Here is a 17,375-nt window from a genome sequence, read left to right on the forward strand (position 1 = left end):
GAGCGCGAGCGCGCGCGTCGACGCCGGGTCGAGCGGGTGCCACGAGAGGTCGAACGCGACGACCGCGCCGCCGTCGAGGTCGAAGACCTGGCGGTGCTCGCGCCAGAGCACGCCGAGGTCCGGGAGCGTCGGCGACGGGAGCACGGGCGCGTACTTGAGCAGCTTGCCCAGGTCCGCGAAGGGCCGCAGCGACGGCCCCGCGCAGCTGTCGAACGCGTTCTGCAGGCTGCAGTAGGCCTCCGACGCGTCGCCGTAGCCCGTGCGCGCGTCCGCGACGTCCCGGAAGGCGCGCGCGAGGTCGTCGGGGCTCAGCGCGCCGTCGCTCGCGGCGCCGAAGCTCGCCCACGTCTTCGCGAGCGCGGAGATCTTCCGCGCGGGCGTCGGCGGCGCGTCGCCCCCGCCGGCGCCGTCGCCGGGCGCCCCCGCGGCGAAGAGGGCCGCGTCGAAGGCCTCGTGGAAGACCGTCGAGTGCCAGAGCACCTGCGCGAGCGAGCTGAGCCAGCACGTCCGCGCCTTCGCGTTCGAGAAGCCGCGGTGCCGGAAGGAGCCCGCGCCCTGGACGCCCGCCGGCGCGCCCGGCGCGCCCAGGGGGCCGTCGCCGGCGAGGACGCCGTCGATCTGCGCGTGGCTGAAGCCCGCGACGCCCACGAGCTGCGCGCGCGTCGTCTCCAGCGCGTGGCTCGCGCGGACGCGCGCGTCGCTGCCGACGGCCGCGGCCTCGACGTCGCCCCGGCGCCGCTCGAGCAGCGCGCGCACGAAGGCGCCGTCGCCGTCGCCGTCGCCGTCGGACGCGCCCGCCGGCGGCGGCCGCTCCTCCTCGCGCGGCCGCAGCCGCAGCGCGCGGTGCCGGGGGACCAGCCGCGCGCGCGCCTCGCCCTTGGCCCGCCGCGACGCGTAGGCCGTCTCGCCGTCGCGAACCACCTCGAGCCAGGCGCCGTCGCCCGCCAGCGGCCGCGCGTCGAAGGCGTCGCCCTCCGCCAAGACGCCGACGACCGCGCCGTCGAAGCTCGGCGCGGCCCGCAGGTTCCAGGACCCGAAGACGGAGCCCGGGGGCAGCCAGTAGGCGCAGCGCCGCGGGCTCGGCGCCTCGTCGTCCTCGGAGTCGAGGGCCTCGCCGCTCCCGCGCCGCGCCGCCGGCGCCGGCGTCCCGCCGCCGTCATTGCTTGTCAGGGACGCCTGGGAGCCGCTGGGCCGCAGCGACGAAGCGTCGCCGCTCGCCGCGGCCGGCGGCTCGCACCGCGCCGACGACTGCCGGGAGCTCGCGCCGGCGCCCATTGCGGACCCGCCGACCTCACGGCATCTGCGGCGTGCAGTTAAAGCATGGTCGGGCAGCCATTTTGACTTTGACAACGCAACCACCCTGAACAGTCAAGGTTTCCTTCAACTTTGTCTTGTCATTCAACTAAAAGTTACAGCCCGAGATACGCGTCGAGGTCGGCCATGGGGCTCTCGACGTCGTCGCCCGCGTCGTCGCGGCGCTCCGGCGTCGTGAGGGACGCGCGGCGCTTCGCGCGGATGCCCTTGGCCACCTTGGCCGTCGCGCTCGCGCGGAGCCGGTTGGCGACCTTGACGGCCGTGCCCGCGCGGCGGAAGCGCGAGAGCGCCGCGGACGGCGCGCGCGTCGCGCGCGGCGACGCGTCGCCGGCGTCGGCCTCGAGCGGCAGGAGCGCGACGCCGCCCGCGTCGCCGCCGCCGCCGCCGCCGTCGTCGTCGTCGTCGTCGAGGCCGCCGGCCGTCCAGGCCGCGAAGAGCTTCTGGGAGGCCGTCGGGTGGGGGCTCTCGACGTCCTCGCGCGCGAGGAAGCCGCTCGCGTTGTGGTCGAGGCGGTCGAACTGGGACGCGCAGGCCGCGACGTCGGCCGCGTCGATCCTCCCGAGCTTCACGAGCCTGTGTGGAATTCAAATCTTCAACCCGACTTCAATGTGAGCGTATGCGACATTTTCGACGCAATGTCTTCGAATGTGCTTCGAGAACTCGACGAGAGCAATCGATTCGTCCAAAACTCAGCCGAATCGACTTCGATTTGACCGAGCTAGAGAATTCTGAAGTTTGGTCAGGACCACCCAAACCAGTGGTTGGTTTCCACACAGTCACGAGCATGGCGAGCGCGAACGTCGCCTTCGTGCACTTGCCGTCGTCGGCGTCGACGTTCAGGGACCGGATGAGCTCGCCGCGCGTGAGCTCGAGGAACTCCTCGTGGCTCAGCGTGTCGCCGTACTGGCCCAGCACCCTGGCCTCCATCTCGAGCCGGTGCGCCTCTAAGGGCGCCGCGGCGATCGTCGACAGCGCGTGCACGCAGACGAGCGTCCCCCCGAGGCAGAAGACCGCCGCGAAGGCGCGGCCCGCCGCCGTCTCGGGCACGACGTCGCCGTAGCCCACGGTCGTCAGCGTCGCGCCGCTCCAGTAGAGCGCGTCGACCCAGTCCGCGTGTTCCAAAAACATGAACGTCCCCGCGCCGCCGACGGCCCACAAAAAGACCTGGAGCACGGCGAAACGCAGCCGCTCCCGCGGCGCGGCCCGCGCCCGGTCGACGCCCTCGGCCGCGGCGCGCTTCGCGTCCGCGGCGTCGAGCTTCGCCGTCGCGATCAAAACTTCGAACGCCGCGGCCGTCAGCGCGCCGACGACGCCGGCCCCGAGGAAGAAGAGGACGACGGCGAAGAGGCGCTCGCCCTTGGTCGCCGGGGCCAGGTCACCGTAGCCCACGGTCGTCAGCGTGACGACGGAGAAGTAGAGCGCCTCGCCGACGGTCCACCGCTCGAGCGCGCCGAAGAACGCGCACGACAGCAGCAGGCTCGCGGCGAGGAAGCCGCCGCCGCGCGCGACGGCCGCGCGCGCGTCGCCCGCCGCGTCGACCGTGACGCTCGTCTTCGGCGCGTGCACCGTGTGCGCGTGGCTCGTCGTGTCGTCCTCGACCTCGACGAGCAGGCTCCGCGCGCGCCGCAGCGGCGGCCGCGTCGTCGACAGCAGCGAGTCGCGCGGCCGCGCCAGCGCGTCGCTCGTCGCCGACCGGCTCCGCTGGAACGCGGGCCGCGGCCGCCGCTCCGGCGACGCCGGGGCCGCGCCGTCGCTCTGGCTCCGCTGGTAGAGCGACGACCGCTGGAGGCCGGGCCGCAGCGGCGTCGACTCGTCGCCGGGCTTGTTCCAGCCGCGGCTGAACGACACGCGCGGACCAGAGGCGCGCGCGGTGGCGTCGGCCATTGGCGGTTGGTTTTGTTTAGTGCGTTGTGCGCCTCGGCTTGCGGCAGCTCCCCATGCTCTCTCACAACGTTTCTGCCACAGGCGTACGCGACGCCTCCGAGAGCTCGGGGCGGCGCCAAGACCCGCTCGAGGCCGTTCCGACGCCGCCGTCTGTTCTATGTGTTTAAAAATCCCTCGCCGGGGCGCCGGCCGCCGCGGCCCCCGCGGCTCGCGCGCGCGGCGCCTACTCCCAGCCCGGCATCGAGATGCCCGCGGCCTTGGCCTTCTCGATGTCCTCGGCCGTCGGCTTCTCGAACTCGGGCTCGTAGGGGTTCGGGCCGAGGCCCTTGAACTGCTGCATGCAGAGCTTCTGCGCGCACTCCATGCAGACGGGCCCGCCGATGAGCTCCATGACGTACTTCGGCGTGTCGATCTTGCACTTGCACCTGCGGGTCGCGCGCGGGCTCGCCTCGACGCGCCCCTCGAAGCGTCGCGCGCGCGACGACGAACATGGCGCGGCGGCGCGCCCGATGACGACGCACTCCTCGCCGAGGAGCCGGTACTTCTGCGTCATCTTCTGCTCGAGCTCGCCGTAGGTCGCGAGCCGGCCCTTGCCGTTCCAGTTCTGGACGCAGTCGATCTTCGGCCCGCGGAGCGAGTCCTTGAACTCCTCGTCGAGCTCCGGCACCTCCCGCGGCGCCATGCCATGCTCGGAGATGTACTTCTGCCCCTCTGCGCGGGCGGGCGGCGCGGTCGGCCGCGCGTCTCACCCCGTTCTCTCGCGCGCGCGTCCGCCGCGCGCCCACGGCCGGTCCCCGCGCATTCGGACGCCGCCCGCGCACCGGTGTCGAGCGTGAGCGCAGACATGCTGCCGGTCGGAAAAGCTCACCTCAGCCTCTCGACGATCGAAACCTCAGCCGGGCAAACTTTAGCTTGTTAACCCGTGTTGAAGCGAGTTGATGGGGTGAAAGTCAGTATAGGAAGAATGCACCCTTACGAGTAAAACAGCACGTGGAGCAGCGTGAAGAAGTGCATGACGACGGCGATGAGCTTGTCCATGCGCGAGTTGAACGCGTAGGGCCGGTTCGCGGACACGGCGCGCCAGGCCGCCTCCGCCGTCCACTCGGGCGTCGACGCGAGCCCCCACTTGAGCGCGTCGGGCGTCACGGCCGCGTGGGCCTCGGCGAGGGCGCTCCGCGGCGCGTCGCGCGCGAGCGCCGTGGGCACGGACCCCGGGCACGCGGCGGTGACGTGGACGCCGCAGGCCTTGCCGACGCTGCCCTCGAGCAGGTTGCGCCGCAGCGCCGTCGAGAAGGCCGCGACGGCGCCCTTGACGGCGCCGTACATGTTGAACTTCGACTCCATCGACGACGTGAGGTGCGACGCGACGGACGCGACGTTGACGACGCCTGCGCGGGGAGCGGGCGGGCTCGTCGCGCGCGCGCGCGCGAGCGGCGACGCACGTCCGTATTCGTTGTCGATCATGTGGGGCAGGCACGCGTGGCAGAGCCGCAGGTAGGCCGTCAGCATCGCGTCGACGAAGCGCCGGTGCACGTCGAACGCGTTCGTGTTGAGGCAGTTCGCCTCGAGGTACGGATTGTAGCCGGCGTTGTTGATGAGGATGTCGACGCGGAAGCCGTGCGTGACTTCTTCCAGCGCCACGTACCAACCCCTTTCGTCTTCGCTGAAATCGCAGCAAACGCCCGTGACGTGCGGAGCGAGCGCTGTCATTGCCTTCTCTAGCTTCCGCCCGTCGCGGCCTGTAATTATGAGGCTGGCGCCCTTGGCGCGCAGCAGCTTCGCGAAGGCCAGGCCGATGCCGGAAGAGCCGCCCGTGACGAGCGCGACCTTACCGGCGAGCTCTTTGGCGGGCTCTGCGGGGGCTGCCATAGTCTCCTGATCCAGAGGTCAAAAGTGCATTGTTGTTGCAGTGCTCACGATGGCCCATCTCGGGCAGCGTCGATCGATGCGGCGCCGCTGGCAAAGAACTCGATGAAGCGCCACCGGCAAGGTGATCGATGAAGCGCCGCTGGCCGAGTCGGCAGCCCGCGCGGCCGCTACGCCGGAAGCAATGCGACCTCAGAGCAGCGATGGTGCTCCTCGCCGTCGGCGCCGTCGGCTGCTGCGCCTGGCTCTCGAAAAAGAGCAACACCGCGCCGTCGACCGTCGCCACCGCCGCGCCGCGGCGGACGAGCGCGGCGTGCAACTACGCCGGCGTCGTTCTCGCGGACGGCCGCTGCGACTGCGGCGCGCCGTGGACCGGAGCGAACTGCTCGTTCCTCGACGCGCTGCCGACGTTGCCCGAGGGCGCGGGCGGCTTCAGCCAGCGGGCCTCGTCGTCGTCGATCTGGGGCGCGAGCCCGATCCGCGACGACGACGGGCTCTACCACGTCTTCGCGTCGAAGATGGCCCTGGAATGCCCCGTCTTCGGCGCCGACGACCAGCAGTACTGGCTCACGAATAGCTACGTCGTACGCGGCGAGGCGTCGAGGCCCGAGGGCCCCTACGAGGAGAAGGAGGTCGTCCTGGGCGACCGCGGCCCGGCGCGCTGGGACGGCCGCCAGCAGCACAATCCCACGATCCGCCGCGCGTCCGACGGCGCCTACCTGCTCTTCTACACGGGCACGACGTTCGAGGGACCGAGGCCCTCCTGCGTCGGCGGCGCGCGCCCGTCGCTCGCCGACGCGCGGCCGCTCGCGGAGCGCGCGCGGTCGCGGCAGCAGATCGGCGTCGCCGTCGCGCCGCACCCGCGCGGCCCCTGGACGCGCCCCGACTGGCCGAGCCTCCGCACGGCGGACGCGGCGCCGGACGGCTTCGACGGCCGCTTCAACACGAACCCGTCGCCCCTGGTCCTCGGGAACGACTCCGTGCTGCTCGTCTACAAGGGCGTGCGCCGGGCCAAGCCGTTCCGCATGCGCTTCGGCGTGGCGTTCGCGCCGCACTACGCGTCGCCCGCGTACGCGCGCCTCGCGACGGGCCGCCCGCTCTTCTCCGACCTCTGCGGCGGCGCGGGCTGCGACATCGAGGACGCGTTCGCGTGGCGCGACGGCGCCGTCTTCCACATGCTCTTCAAGGACCAGACGGGCGCTTTCGCCGGCGAGGCCGACGGCGGCGCGCGCGCGACGTCGCACGACGCGCTCGCCTGGGCGCTCGCGGGCAAGGCCTACTCGCGGTCGACGCGGCTCGGCGGCCGGGCCGTCGACCTCACGTTCCGCGAGCGGTCGCAGCTCCTCTTCGACGCGTCGGGCCGACCGACGCACCTCTTCAACGCGGTCCTCGAGGGCGCCAAGGGCGAGCACACGTGGAACGCGGTCACGCCACTTCGCGGTTATGGGAGCCCAGCGAGGTAGCATGGTCGCCGTACAGTGGACCCCCTGGATAGCGACGTTAGGACGCTAAGAAACTGCCCTCACTTCCTCTAGCTTTGACGCTTACTTCTCGGAGCAGATCGGGGGCTGGTAGGAGCGGGGCTTGGCGCCGAAGGCGGCCTTGGCGCAGCGGGCGAAGTAGCAGAAGTCCTTGAACGTGATGCGCTCCTTGAGCTCGAAGCCGCGCGCGACCTGGAGGAACTTGCGGAGGGACTTGTCCGGGCAGTCGCGGCCGTCGTAGAGGTCGCGCGCGAGGTCGCGGACCTCGGCCTTGCTCAGCACGCCGTCCTTGTCCGCGTCGTGGCGGTCGAAGCACGCGCGGAGCGAGCCGACGTCGCCCGCGAGCGTCGCCAGGTGCTCCATGAACGACGGCCGCTGCTTCACGCCCGCCTTTTCCAGCGACCACGCCCGAAACCCCGCCGGGTTCCGCGCCCCAAAGGGGTAGAGCACGGGCCGCGGCCGCCGGCCGTCGATGGCGTGCAGCAGCGGCGTGAAGATGCGCCAGGCCTCGACCAGCTCCGGCGCGGACACGAAGAGCGACGAGTCGCCCTTCGCCGCGTTGAGGAACATGCGCTCGTACGCGTCGGCGAGGTACGCGCGCTCGAACTCGCTCGAGTAGCGCATGTCCATGCACGTCGGCACGCACTCGTGCGTGAGGCCCGGCTTCTTCGTGTGCGTCTTCAGGTAGAGCGCCTCGTCGGGCTGGATGCGGCAGACGAGCTCGTTCCGCGCGGACTTGCTGTCGACGAGGAGCGCGTTGTAGGGCTGGGCCTTGTAGCGCACGCGCACCTCCGCGAGGCGCTCGTCGAGGCCCTTGCCCGCCTTCATGAGGAAGGGCACGCCGCGCCAGCGGTCGTTGTCGACGCGGAGCACGACGGCCGCGAACGTCGGCGTCACCGAGTCGTCGGGCACGCCCGGGTCATCGAGGTAGCCCGCCTCCTCGAAGAACGCGTCCTCCGTGAACTGGCCGAGGAACGCGTCCCTGACGTCGAGCACGGCGACCTTCTCGAGCAGCGCGACCTTGGCGGCCTGGACGTCCGCGGGCGCCTTGGACGCCGGCGGCTCCATCGCGCAGAGCACGAAGACCTGGAGCAGGTGGTTCTGCATGATGTCGCGGATGATGCCGAAGCCGTCGAAGTAGCCGCCGCGGCCCATGGTGCCGATGTCCTCCTTGAACGTGATCTCCACGGACTCGACGCTTTCCGCGTTCCACGTGGGCTCGAAGAGCTGGTTCGCGAAGCGCAGGCTGAACAGATTCAGCACGACCTCCTTGCCCAGGTAGTGGTCGATGCGGAAGAGCTCGCTCTCGTCGAAGCAGCCGCTCGTCTGCGCGTCCAGCTCCGCGAAGGACGCCGCGTCGCGGCCGAAGGGCTTCTCGATGATGAGCCGCGTGTAGCCGCAGGGCGCGCGGCAGTGCGCGGACACGAGCTGCGCGACGGCGCCGAAGACCGTCGGCGGCACGCTGAGGAAGAAGAGGCGGTCGCAGGGCGCCTCGCCCTCGATGGCCTCGAGGTGCGCCGCGAGCTTCTCGAAGCCCGCGGCCTTGTCGTAGCCGCCGCCGCCGACGAAGCTCAGGCGCGCCTCGAAGTCGGCGAACGGCAGCCGCGGGTCGCGCTTCACGTTCGCGCACTGCTTCGCCACGAAGGGGCCGAGGTCGACGTCGCGGCGGCCGAAGCCGACGACGTTGATGTCCTTCCGCGGCAGCTGCCCCAAAAGCATGAGCTGGTAGAGCGCCGGGTAGAGCTTCTTCTTCGCGAGGTCGCCCGTCGCGCCGAAGATGACGACGCTGATCGGCCGCTTCGCCGCGTCGCCGCCGAGGTTCAGGCCGCGCAGGCGGTTGGCCGCCGGCGTGAGCGTCTTCGCCAGGGACGTGCCGCCGGGCGACGCCGCGGGCGGCGGCGGCGGCGACAGCATGGGCTTCGGCGTCGGCGGCGCCCCCGGAGGCGGGGACAGGGCGCCCGACGACATGTTCCGCAGCGGCAGTCGAGGTTGAGAAGGAGTTTGAGAAGGCGGCCTTCTCAACTAAAAAAGTGGTGCATCTTTGAAAGGTGAAGCCTCGTTGAGCAGGTTGTGTCCGCACCGGCGTCCCGCCCCGCCCCCAGCCGCCTCCCACGCCACCGACCTCAATCTTACTGCCCGATGCCGTCGTAGGCCGTGCAGCCGAGGGCGTTCTCGATGGTGTCGTCGGCGCCCTGCTGGATGAGGTACTCCGCGAGCGTGCCCTCGGAGTCGTAGGCCATCGCGAAGTGGAGGGGCGTGTTGCCCTGCGCGTTGCGGTGGTTGATGTCGGCGTTGCGCGCGAGGAGCATCTCGCAGATCTTCTGGTTGAGGTTCTGGGACGCGAGCGACAGGAGCGTGTTGCCCTTCTCGTCCTCCTTGTCGATGGGGAAGCCCATGTTGAGCGACTCCTCGAGGCGCTTCACGCGCGCGTTGCGGCACTGCGAGAAGACGACGTCCGTCGAGGGGATGGCGACGCCGTCGCGCTCCGCCGCCGCCGCCTCCTCGCGCAACACCAGGGCCTTCTTGACGACGTCGCCCTCGCTCAGGGGCTTGAGCTTGTCCCGGCCGAGGATCACCTTCCGCACGTGGAGCTTGTGCTCCATGCCCAGCACCTGGATGAGGTCCTCCTCCCGCAGCTCCAATAAAAAGTCGCCGTCCACCGACGCCTCGCGGAACGCGGCCTTGTACTGGCCCAGCGACAGCGTGTCGAGCCAGCGCGCGACGTCCGCGACGGACCAGAGCCGCATCTCGGACGGGAACGGCTCCGCCTTGGACCGCTTCGCCTCCTCCTCGGCGAGCTTCGCCGCGTCGAGCTCCGCCTGCTTCTTCTTGATCGTCCCGAGCATGACGTCCTCCGCGCCGAGCTTCATGTGCTTGATCGACGGCACGTTCGCCGCCGTCGCCGCCGCGGCCGCGGCGGCCGCGGCGTCCGCGGACGACGCGACGGCGGCCGTCGTCGTGTCCGCGTTCATCTCCCGGAGCTGCTGGAGCATGTTCAGCGACGAAAAGTAGGACAGGGACATGGACATGAACTGGAACTTCATGAGCTCCTCGGTCTGGTTGAACATCGTCGCGGCGCGCTGCTCGTGCTCCTTGGCCCGGAGCGCCGTCGCCGTCGCCGCCGCCGCCGACGTCGCCGTCGCCGTTTCCAATTCGATGCCCTTCTCCCGCAGGGCGTCGAGCTCGTACTTCTGCTCCTGGAGCAGCTCCATGAGGTTCCTTTGCAACCGGGAAAACTCGCGGTCCTTGCGGACGCGCGTCGCGTCCATGTCCGCGATGGCGACCTCCAAGCGCTCCAGGGCGTGCTTCTTGCGGCTCACCTCCTGGAAGACGGCGGCGAACTCCGCTTCTAATTCTTGCCGCTTCCGCTCGCGCTCCGCGCGCTTCCGGTGGATCGCGATCTCGAGCGCGTGCGAGTCCGCCTGCAGCTTCCGCTGGGCGACGCTGCCGCCGCCGCCGCCGCCGCCGGGCGCCGGGTCGAGCGCCGCCGCGAGCTGGTCCTCCTGGCCGTCGGGCAGCAGCGTGAGCACGTCGGGCGCGGGCGCGCCGTCCGCGGGCGCGTCGCCCGTCGACGGCAGGCCCGCCGCGCCGCCGATGCGCAGCTGGAGCACCTCGCGCTCGTGCGTGAGCTCGCGCAGGTCGCGCTCGATCTGGTCGATCTCCTGGAGCTCGCGCTCGAGCACGCTCAGCTCCTTCTCCGACTCGCGGAGCTCCGCGTGGATGTGCGACACGCGCGACTCCGCCTTCTCCTGGGACCGGTGCAGCGCGTCGATCTCCTCCTGCTGGCGCTCGAAGGCGACCTTCGATTCCTCGATCAACCGCAGGCCCAGCCGCAGCCGCTCGGGCCCGGGCTCCGCGTTCTCCCAGTCGCGGCGCCGCGACGTCCGCCGCCGGCCGAGGTGGCCCCGGTAGACGCGCTCGATCTCGAGCGCCGCGACCATGTGGACGCGCAATAACTGGAACTCCTCGCGCGTGACCTTCATGCGCCAGGCCGCCTGGAGCCGCGTCGCGCTCTCCGCCCTCAAGCGGAGGTGCTCGAGCCGCGCGCGCTCGCGCCGCGCGACGAGCCGGCCGCGGTAGCCCCGGAAGACGCGCTGGATGAGCCAGCTCGCGTTGCGCATGCGCGCCTCCCGCGCGATGGCCCGGCCGAAATTGCCGCGCACCGTGCGCTGGATGTGCGTCGCGGAGGCGCCGAGCACGAGGTTCCGCGTCTCGAGCTCGTGGAAGAGGCGCACGAAGCGCCTCCCGAGCGCGCCGCGGATCGCGCGCTGGATGCGGAGCGCGGCCTTGGCCTCGAGCACCGTGCGCTCCATGCGCGTCTTGATCTCGTCGGCGTGCTGGCGCCCGATGACGCCCCGGACCATGTTCTGGATCTTCGACGCCATCTCGTGGAAGATGCCCACCATCTCCGACGCGGCCATGTCGCGGAGCCGCGCCTCGCGCTCGAGCTGCGCCGCGGACATCTCGCGCTTGATGTCCGTGTCGGGGGCCCCGGCCGCCGGCGGCGGGCGCTCGACGCGCCGCGCGCCGTCCGCGGCGGGCGCCGCGGCGCGCGGCGGCGCGAGCTCGACGCGCCGCGCGCCGTCCGCGGCGGGCGCCGCGGCCCGCGGCGGCGGGAGCTCGACGCGCTGCACGTCGTCCGCGGCGGGCGCCGCGAACCGCGGCGACGGCCGGCCGCCGTCGCGCAGGGTCCGCACGGCGCGCGCCTGGCTGCCCACGGCGGGCCGCGCGCTCGGCCGCTCGACAGCGTCCATGACGGCGTCGACGCTCTCGAGGAAGGCGTCGACCTCGTAGCGCGCGGGCACCGACGGCTCGGTGCCCCACGCCCCGCTGCTCCCCTGGTCCGCCATGGCCCAACGACGCTGCCCGGGGCCGAGCCCAGACTACCGACGACCGCCGCGTTGATAAACTGATTTGTTGAGGTAAACCAAAGGAAGGTGCATCGCGAAGGCGAGGCCAAGTCATGGTGAGCCTCCGGCTATAGAGCAAGTCCACAGCTCCGCTTCGGCTGCGTCGACCTCAGTGACTCGCCATGGGCGTGCAGGGCCTCTGGAAGCTTTTGGCGCCCTGCGGGCGGCGCATCTCCGTGGAGACGCTCGAGCACACGACGCTGGCCATCGACGTGTCCATCTGGCTGACGCAGTTCGTCAAGGCCATGCGCGACGACGAGGGGCGGCCCATCCGCAACGCGCACCTCATCGGCACGCTGCGGCGCGTCGCGAAGCTGCTCTACCACGGCGTGCGGCCCGTCTTCGTCTTCGACGGCGGCGTGCCCGTCGTGAAGGCGCGATTGATCCGCCAGCGGCAGATGCGGCGCGAGAAGAACCGGGACGACGTCGCGACGACGGCGAAGCGGCTCCTCGCGGCGCAGCTCAAGGCCCAGGCGCTGCGCCTGCGGAAGCGGCGCCGCGACGGCGACGACGCGGGCGACGCGCCCGCGGGCGCCGCGCCCGCCGCGGAACCGCGCGGCGGCGCCGCGTTCGCGGGCGGCTTCGACCCCGGCGCGCAGTCGTCGGCGCGGGCGCCGGCGCCCGTAGACGACGCGGACTCGGACGACGACGTCGCCTGGGAGTCCGACGACGGGTCCGGCGACGCGCCCGCGCCCGCGCCGTTCGACGCGCCCGTCGCGGGCGTCGCGGCCGACGGCGACGCGTCGTCCTTCGACGTCGACGGCCTCATGGCGCTGCCGCCGGCGCAGCGCAAGGAGGCCGTCGAGCGCGTCAACCGCCGCCAGCGCGTCGCCGCGCGCCACGCGTTCATGCCGGTGGCGGGCGACGCCGCCGCGTACTCGTCGACGCAGCTCTCGTCGTTCCTCAAGGGCGCCAAGTTCCGCCAGCGCGTCGAGGCGGCGCACAAGGCCCGCGAGCGCCGCGGCGAGGGCGCCGGCGACGCCCAAACCTACCTCCTCCGCGACGACGACGTCGACGCGGACGGCCGCGCGCGCGGCGGCGCCAAGGCCCGCATGGAGCGCTTCCTCCGCGCGAACGGCGCGGACGCCGACGAGGAGGACGACGAGGACGACGACGATGACGACGACGCGCGCGCGCCCCCCGCGGCGGCGCCGCGGCGCCGCCCGCCGCCGCGCGCGCGGCCGACGATCCACAACGTCGTCCAGCTCCCGGGCCAGAGCATCGACGAGGCCCTCGAGGAGGCGGAGCTCCGCTACATCGAGGATCACCCGGAGGAGTTCCAGGACGACGCGCGCGAGGAGCCGGCGGCGCCCGCCGTCGTCGACCTCTCGCGGGACGACGACGGCGATTTCGCGGAGGGCGGTGGCGGAGGTTTCGCGGACGACGACGACGGCGGCGGTTTCGCGGAGGAGGACGACGGCGGCGGTTTCGCGGAGGAGGACGGCGGTTTCATGAAAGACGACGAGTCCGGCGGCTTCGTGAAAGACGACGACGAGGAGTCCGGCGGCTTTGTCAAAGACGGCGGCGGCTTCGTGAAGGACGACGACGAGGAGTCCGGCGGTTTCGTGAAAGACGACGGTTTCGCGGAGGAGGACGACGGCGGCGGTTTCGTGAAAGACGACGACGAGGAGTCCGGCGGCTTCGTGAAGGACGACGAGGACGGCGGCGGCTTCGTCAAGGAGGAAGCGCAGGAGGGGAGCGACGACGACTGCGACTGGGAGGGCGGCGGCGAGGCGGCCGGCGGCGGCGAGGCGTCGGCCGGCGAGGAGTCGGCCGGCGAGGACGGCGCCTGCGACTGGGAGGGCGGCGGCGAGGCGTCGGCCGGCGGAGACGGCGTCGTGCTCTCGGGCGTCGACGCGGCGGCGGTCGAGGCGCGGCTGGCCGCGATGGCCGGGGGCCCGGCGCCGGCGGACGACGACGACGACGGCGACGACGGCGACGACGACTTCTTCGACGCGCCGGCGGCCGCGGCGGCCGCCGCGGAGGAGCCCGAGGAGGACCGGAATCGCGCGGCCATCGCGGCGGCGATGCAGACGGCGGACAAGATGGCGGACTGGGCCGGCCGCGCGTTCCGGCGCGCGCTCGCGGAGGCGGGCACGGCGCTGCCCGCGGCGCCCGCGCCCGCGGACGACGAGCCTCCCGCGGCGCCCGCGGAGGGCGAGCCTCCCGCGGCGCCCGCGGAGGCCGAGCCTCCTGCGGCGGCGCCCGCGGACGCGGCGCCGCGCGACGAGGAGGCCGCGTCCGACGACGAGCGGGAGGCGCCCGCGTCGGAGGCGTCGGAGGACGCGGCGGCCGGGGACGGCGCCGAGTGGGCGCGGCACCGGCGCGCGGCCGAGGCCGGCGGCTTCTACGACGTCTGCCCCGACTTCGACGCGCAGCTGCGCTACGCGCTGGAGCGCGCGTCGGACGGGGACCTCGAGGCCATGGCCGACGCGGCGGCGGCCGCGTCCGACGACCGCGAGCGCGCCGTGCTCGCCTACGTCGTCGCGGCCGCGCGCGCGCGGCTCCCCGCGCCGCCGGCGGCGGCGGCGGCGGGCTGGGTCGACGGCGACGACGACGTCGCGCTCGCGGCCGCGGAGCGCGAGGCCGCGAGCCTCCGGCGCGAGATGAGCAGGAGCTCGCGCGACGCGGACTCGGTCACGGAGGACATGCGCGAGGACACGATGCACCTGCTCCGCCTCCTCGGCGTGCCCTACGTCGTCGCGCCGATGGAGGCCGAGGCGCAGTGCGCGGCGCTCGAGGCCGCGGGGCTCTGCGAGGGCGTCGTCACCGACGACTCCGACGCGTTCTGCTTCGGCGCGCGGCGCGTCTACAAGAACATCTTCGACGACCGGAAATACGTCGAGGCCTACTACGCCTCCGACTGCGCGCGGGACCTGCGGCTGGGCCGCGACGAGTTCTGCGCGCTGGCGCTGCTGCTGGGCGGCGACTACGACAACGGCGTCGCCGGGGTGGGCGTCGTCAACGCCATGGAGGTGCTCCAGGCCTTCCACTTCGTCGAAGACGGCGAGCCGCGCGACGTCGCCGCGAGTTTGACGCGGTTCAAGGCCTGGCTCGACGGCGGCGACGGCTGGGCCGACGACGGCGCCGTGCGCGCCTTCGCGGCGAAGCACCGGAGCGCGCGGGCGCGCTGGGAGACGCCGCCGACGTTCCCGAACGCGAACGCGCTCCGGGCCTACCTCCGGCCCCAGGTCCACGACGTCGACGCCGTCCGCCGCCAGCTCGGCGGCGACGACGACGGCGACGACGACCGGTCGCCCTTCAAATGGGGGTCGCCCGACGCGGCGAGCCTGCGCGCGCTCTGCGAGACGCGCCTCGGCTGGTCCGACGCGGCGACGGACGCCGCGCTGGGACCCATGCTCGAGCGGCTTCAGGCGCGGTCCGGCGGGCTCCGGGCGACGCGCATGGACGCCTACTACGAGACCTACCACTCGAACAAGACCTTCGCGACCGTGACGTCGACGCGCCTCCGGGCCGCGCTCGCGCCCGCGCCGGCCGCGGCCGCGCCCCGGCGGAAGCGCGGCGCCGCCGGCCGCGGCGCCGGCGCCGCGACGAAGCGGCGGCGCAAGGACCCGGGCGCGCCCAAGGGCCGGCGCTCGGCCTACATCTTCTTCGGCAACGCGAAGCGCGCCGAGGTCAAGGAGCTCCACCCGGACTTCTCCCTCGGCGACGTCGGCCGCGAGCTCGGCGCGCGCTGGAAGGCGCTCTCCGACGACGACAAGAAGCCCTACGCGGCCCTCGCGACCGCGGACGCGGAGCGCTACGACCGCGAGATGGCGGCCTACAAGGCCACGCGACCGGCCGCGGGCGCCGCCGAGGAGGAGGACGAGGACGAGGAGGGGGCCGCGGCGGCGGAGCCGCGCGCGCCGGCGAGGCGCGCCGCGGCCGCGGCCGCGAGGCCCCTCCTCGCCGAGGAGCCGGGCGGCCCGGACGACTCGGAGTCGGAGGATTTAAGTTAGGAGGCCAACTATCGCGGGCCGCGGCGGTTCCCCGGCGACCTCCAATTTCGCGAACAGGTCGAGGAGCTCGTGAGGGTCGTCCGCGCGATCCGCGCCGAGGAGCCAGTCCGACAGCGCGGCCTTGCCCCGCGCCGCCCAGTCGTCCGACTCGGTCGCGCACGCCACGAGCACGCGGTTGACGTCGTCGGGCGTCGCCCGCAGAACGCGGACGTTTCCGAAGACGGTTTTCACGTGCGCGCAGGTCTCCGCGTAGTCCTCGCGGCGCCGCGCGACGACGTTGACGACGAAGACGCCGCCGTCCCGGAGGTGGCGCCGCGCCTTCTCGAGGTAGTCGACGGCGACGAAGGCCTTGGGCGGGCAGCACATGCCGAGCGACGCGTCCTTGGCGTCGACGTCGACGGCGACGACGTCGAATCGGTCGCCGTCGCCGAGGCCCTCGAAGACGTCGAGGCCGTCACCGACCTCGACCGTCGTGCGCGCGTCGCGGTCGCCGTGCCGGAAGCCGAACCACTCGGCCGCGACGTCGACGATCGCGCCGTCGAGCTCGCGGACGGCGACGGCCGCCGCCGGCCGGTAGCGCCGCAGCGCCGACGCGAGCGCGCCGCCGCCCAGGCCCACGAGCAGGACGTCGTCGACGCGCGCCGCGCAGCCGCAGGCGGCGAGCATGGCCGCGTGGTACGCGGACCGGAGGTCGTCGCCGTCGACGCGGCGCGCGCCGTCGTCGCGCGGCGCCCGGGGCGCCTTCTTCTTGCCCTTGCCCTTGGCGGCCTTCTTCTTCGCCGGCGGCAGGAGCGCGACCTCGGTCTGGACGACGCGGTCGTTGGACGCGAAGACGAGGCGCCGCACGCGCGCGGCGCCCTCGTCGACCTCCTCGACGTAGTACGTGTCGCCGGACGCCGTCGGCCCGGAGGCGACGACGGTCCGCGACCCGAGGTCGCCGCCGGCGGTCACGAAGGCGATGCTGCCGGCGCAGCCCGGCGGCGCGAGGTCGACGACGGCGCCCTCGAGCTCCTTCTGCACGGACTTGAGATCGCCGAACGCGTGGCCGCCGCGCGACAGGAGCGACACCGCGAGGAGCCGGCCGCACTTGGCGCTCGCCGCGACCTGCGCGAGGCCGTCGTCGCTGCCGAAGACGTACTCGTGCTCGCGGCCCTGGGGCACGATGAAGCAGCTGCAGGTCGCCTCCTGAGAGACGTCGACGATGCGCACGTGGAAGCGCGGGCCGCGGTCGCGGTCCCCGCCGAAGACGTGCACGCTCTCCGCGCGCCCGACGACGAGCGGCGCGTGCTTCTCGTGCGTCTCGAACGCGGCCATCGTGCACAACGAGGCTCTTACCACAGGCCGCACATCGTTTTTGCTTAAGCTTCGCCGAATCACGACAAGTTGCCGCCTCCATGCAGTTGCGGAAGCCCCCTCTTGAGGACCCAGGAAAGAAGAAGAGAACTTAGAACACGTCGCCGCCGCTGTCGTGGAGCGCGAGCACGCGCGCCGCGCGGCGGCGCTCCGACGCCTCGCGCTCGAGGCGCTGGCGCCGGAGCTCCGCGAACGCGTCCCGGTCTTGGTCCTTGCGCTTGCGCTTCTTCGCCTTCTTCTCCTTCTTCTCCTTCCTCCGCCGCCGCCGTCGCCTGTCGTCGCTCGAGTCGGAGTCGGACGACGACGGCGCGGCGGGCGGCGGCGGCAGCGCGGGCGGCGCGGCGGCGTCCGCGCCGCGGCGGGGGATGGCGACGAGCCCGCGCATGGGGTCCGCCGCCCGCCGCCGCGCGTCGTCGCGGTCCTGGCGCGTCGTGCCGTCCCGGGCCTTGCGGTCGCCGAGCCGCGGCGCGCCCGGCGCCTCCGCGCCCGCGTCGACGGCCGAGGGGTCCGGCGCGCCCGCGTACCAGGGCCCCTCCGGCGCCTTGAGCGCGACGGGCGCGGCGAAGAAGCCCAGCTTCCGCTTCTCCCGCGCGTCCTTGGCCTCGTCC

General features: G+C 73.0%; 3 protein-coding genes across 3 annotated transcripts; 2 read left to right on the top strand and 1 right to left on the bottom strand.

Moving 5' to 3' along the window:
* Positions 1-6,597: 6,597 nt before the first annotated feature.
* On the bottom strand, positions 6,598-8,513 carry G6PD (hypothetical protein; the record flags this gene model as incomplete). Its single annotated transcript, XM_009034444.1, has 1 exon — positions 6,598-8,513. One exon carries the CDS (start codon positions 8,511-8,513, stop codon positions 6,609-6,611), a length of 1,905 nt encoding a protein of 634 aa, XP_009032692.1.
* Positions 8,514-11,577: 3,064 nt separating this feature from the next.
* Positions 11,578-14,445, top strand: AURANDRAFT_4733 (hypothetical protein; the record flags this gene model as incomplete). Its single annotated transcript, XM_009033853.1, has 2 exons — positions 11,578-11,880; positions 14,035-14,445. Coding segments are annotated over 2 exons (714 nt in total), but the record flags the coding sequence as incomplete, so codon positions are not given.
* A 561-nt stretch (positions 14,446-15,006) lies between these two features.
* AURANDRAFT_17678 (hypothetical protein) lies at positions 15,007-15,252 on the top strand (the record flags this gene model as incomplete). Its single annotated transcript, XM_009034059.1, has 1 exon — positions 15,007-15,252. A coding segment is annotated over one exon (246 nt), but the record flags the coding sequence as incomplete, so codon positions are not given.
* Between the last annotated feature and the right edge of the window lie 2,123 nt (positions 15,253-17,375).

Source organism: Aureococcus anophagefferens (assembly GCF_000186865.1).
Source record: "Aureococcus anophagefferens unplaced genomic scaffold AURANscaffold_1, whole genome shotgun sequence".
Taxonomy (NCBI): Eukaryota; class Pelagophyceae; order Pelagomonadales; family Pelagomonadaceae; genus Aureococcus; species Aureococcus anophagefferens.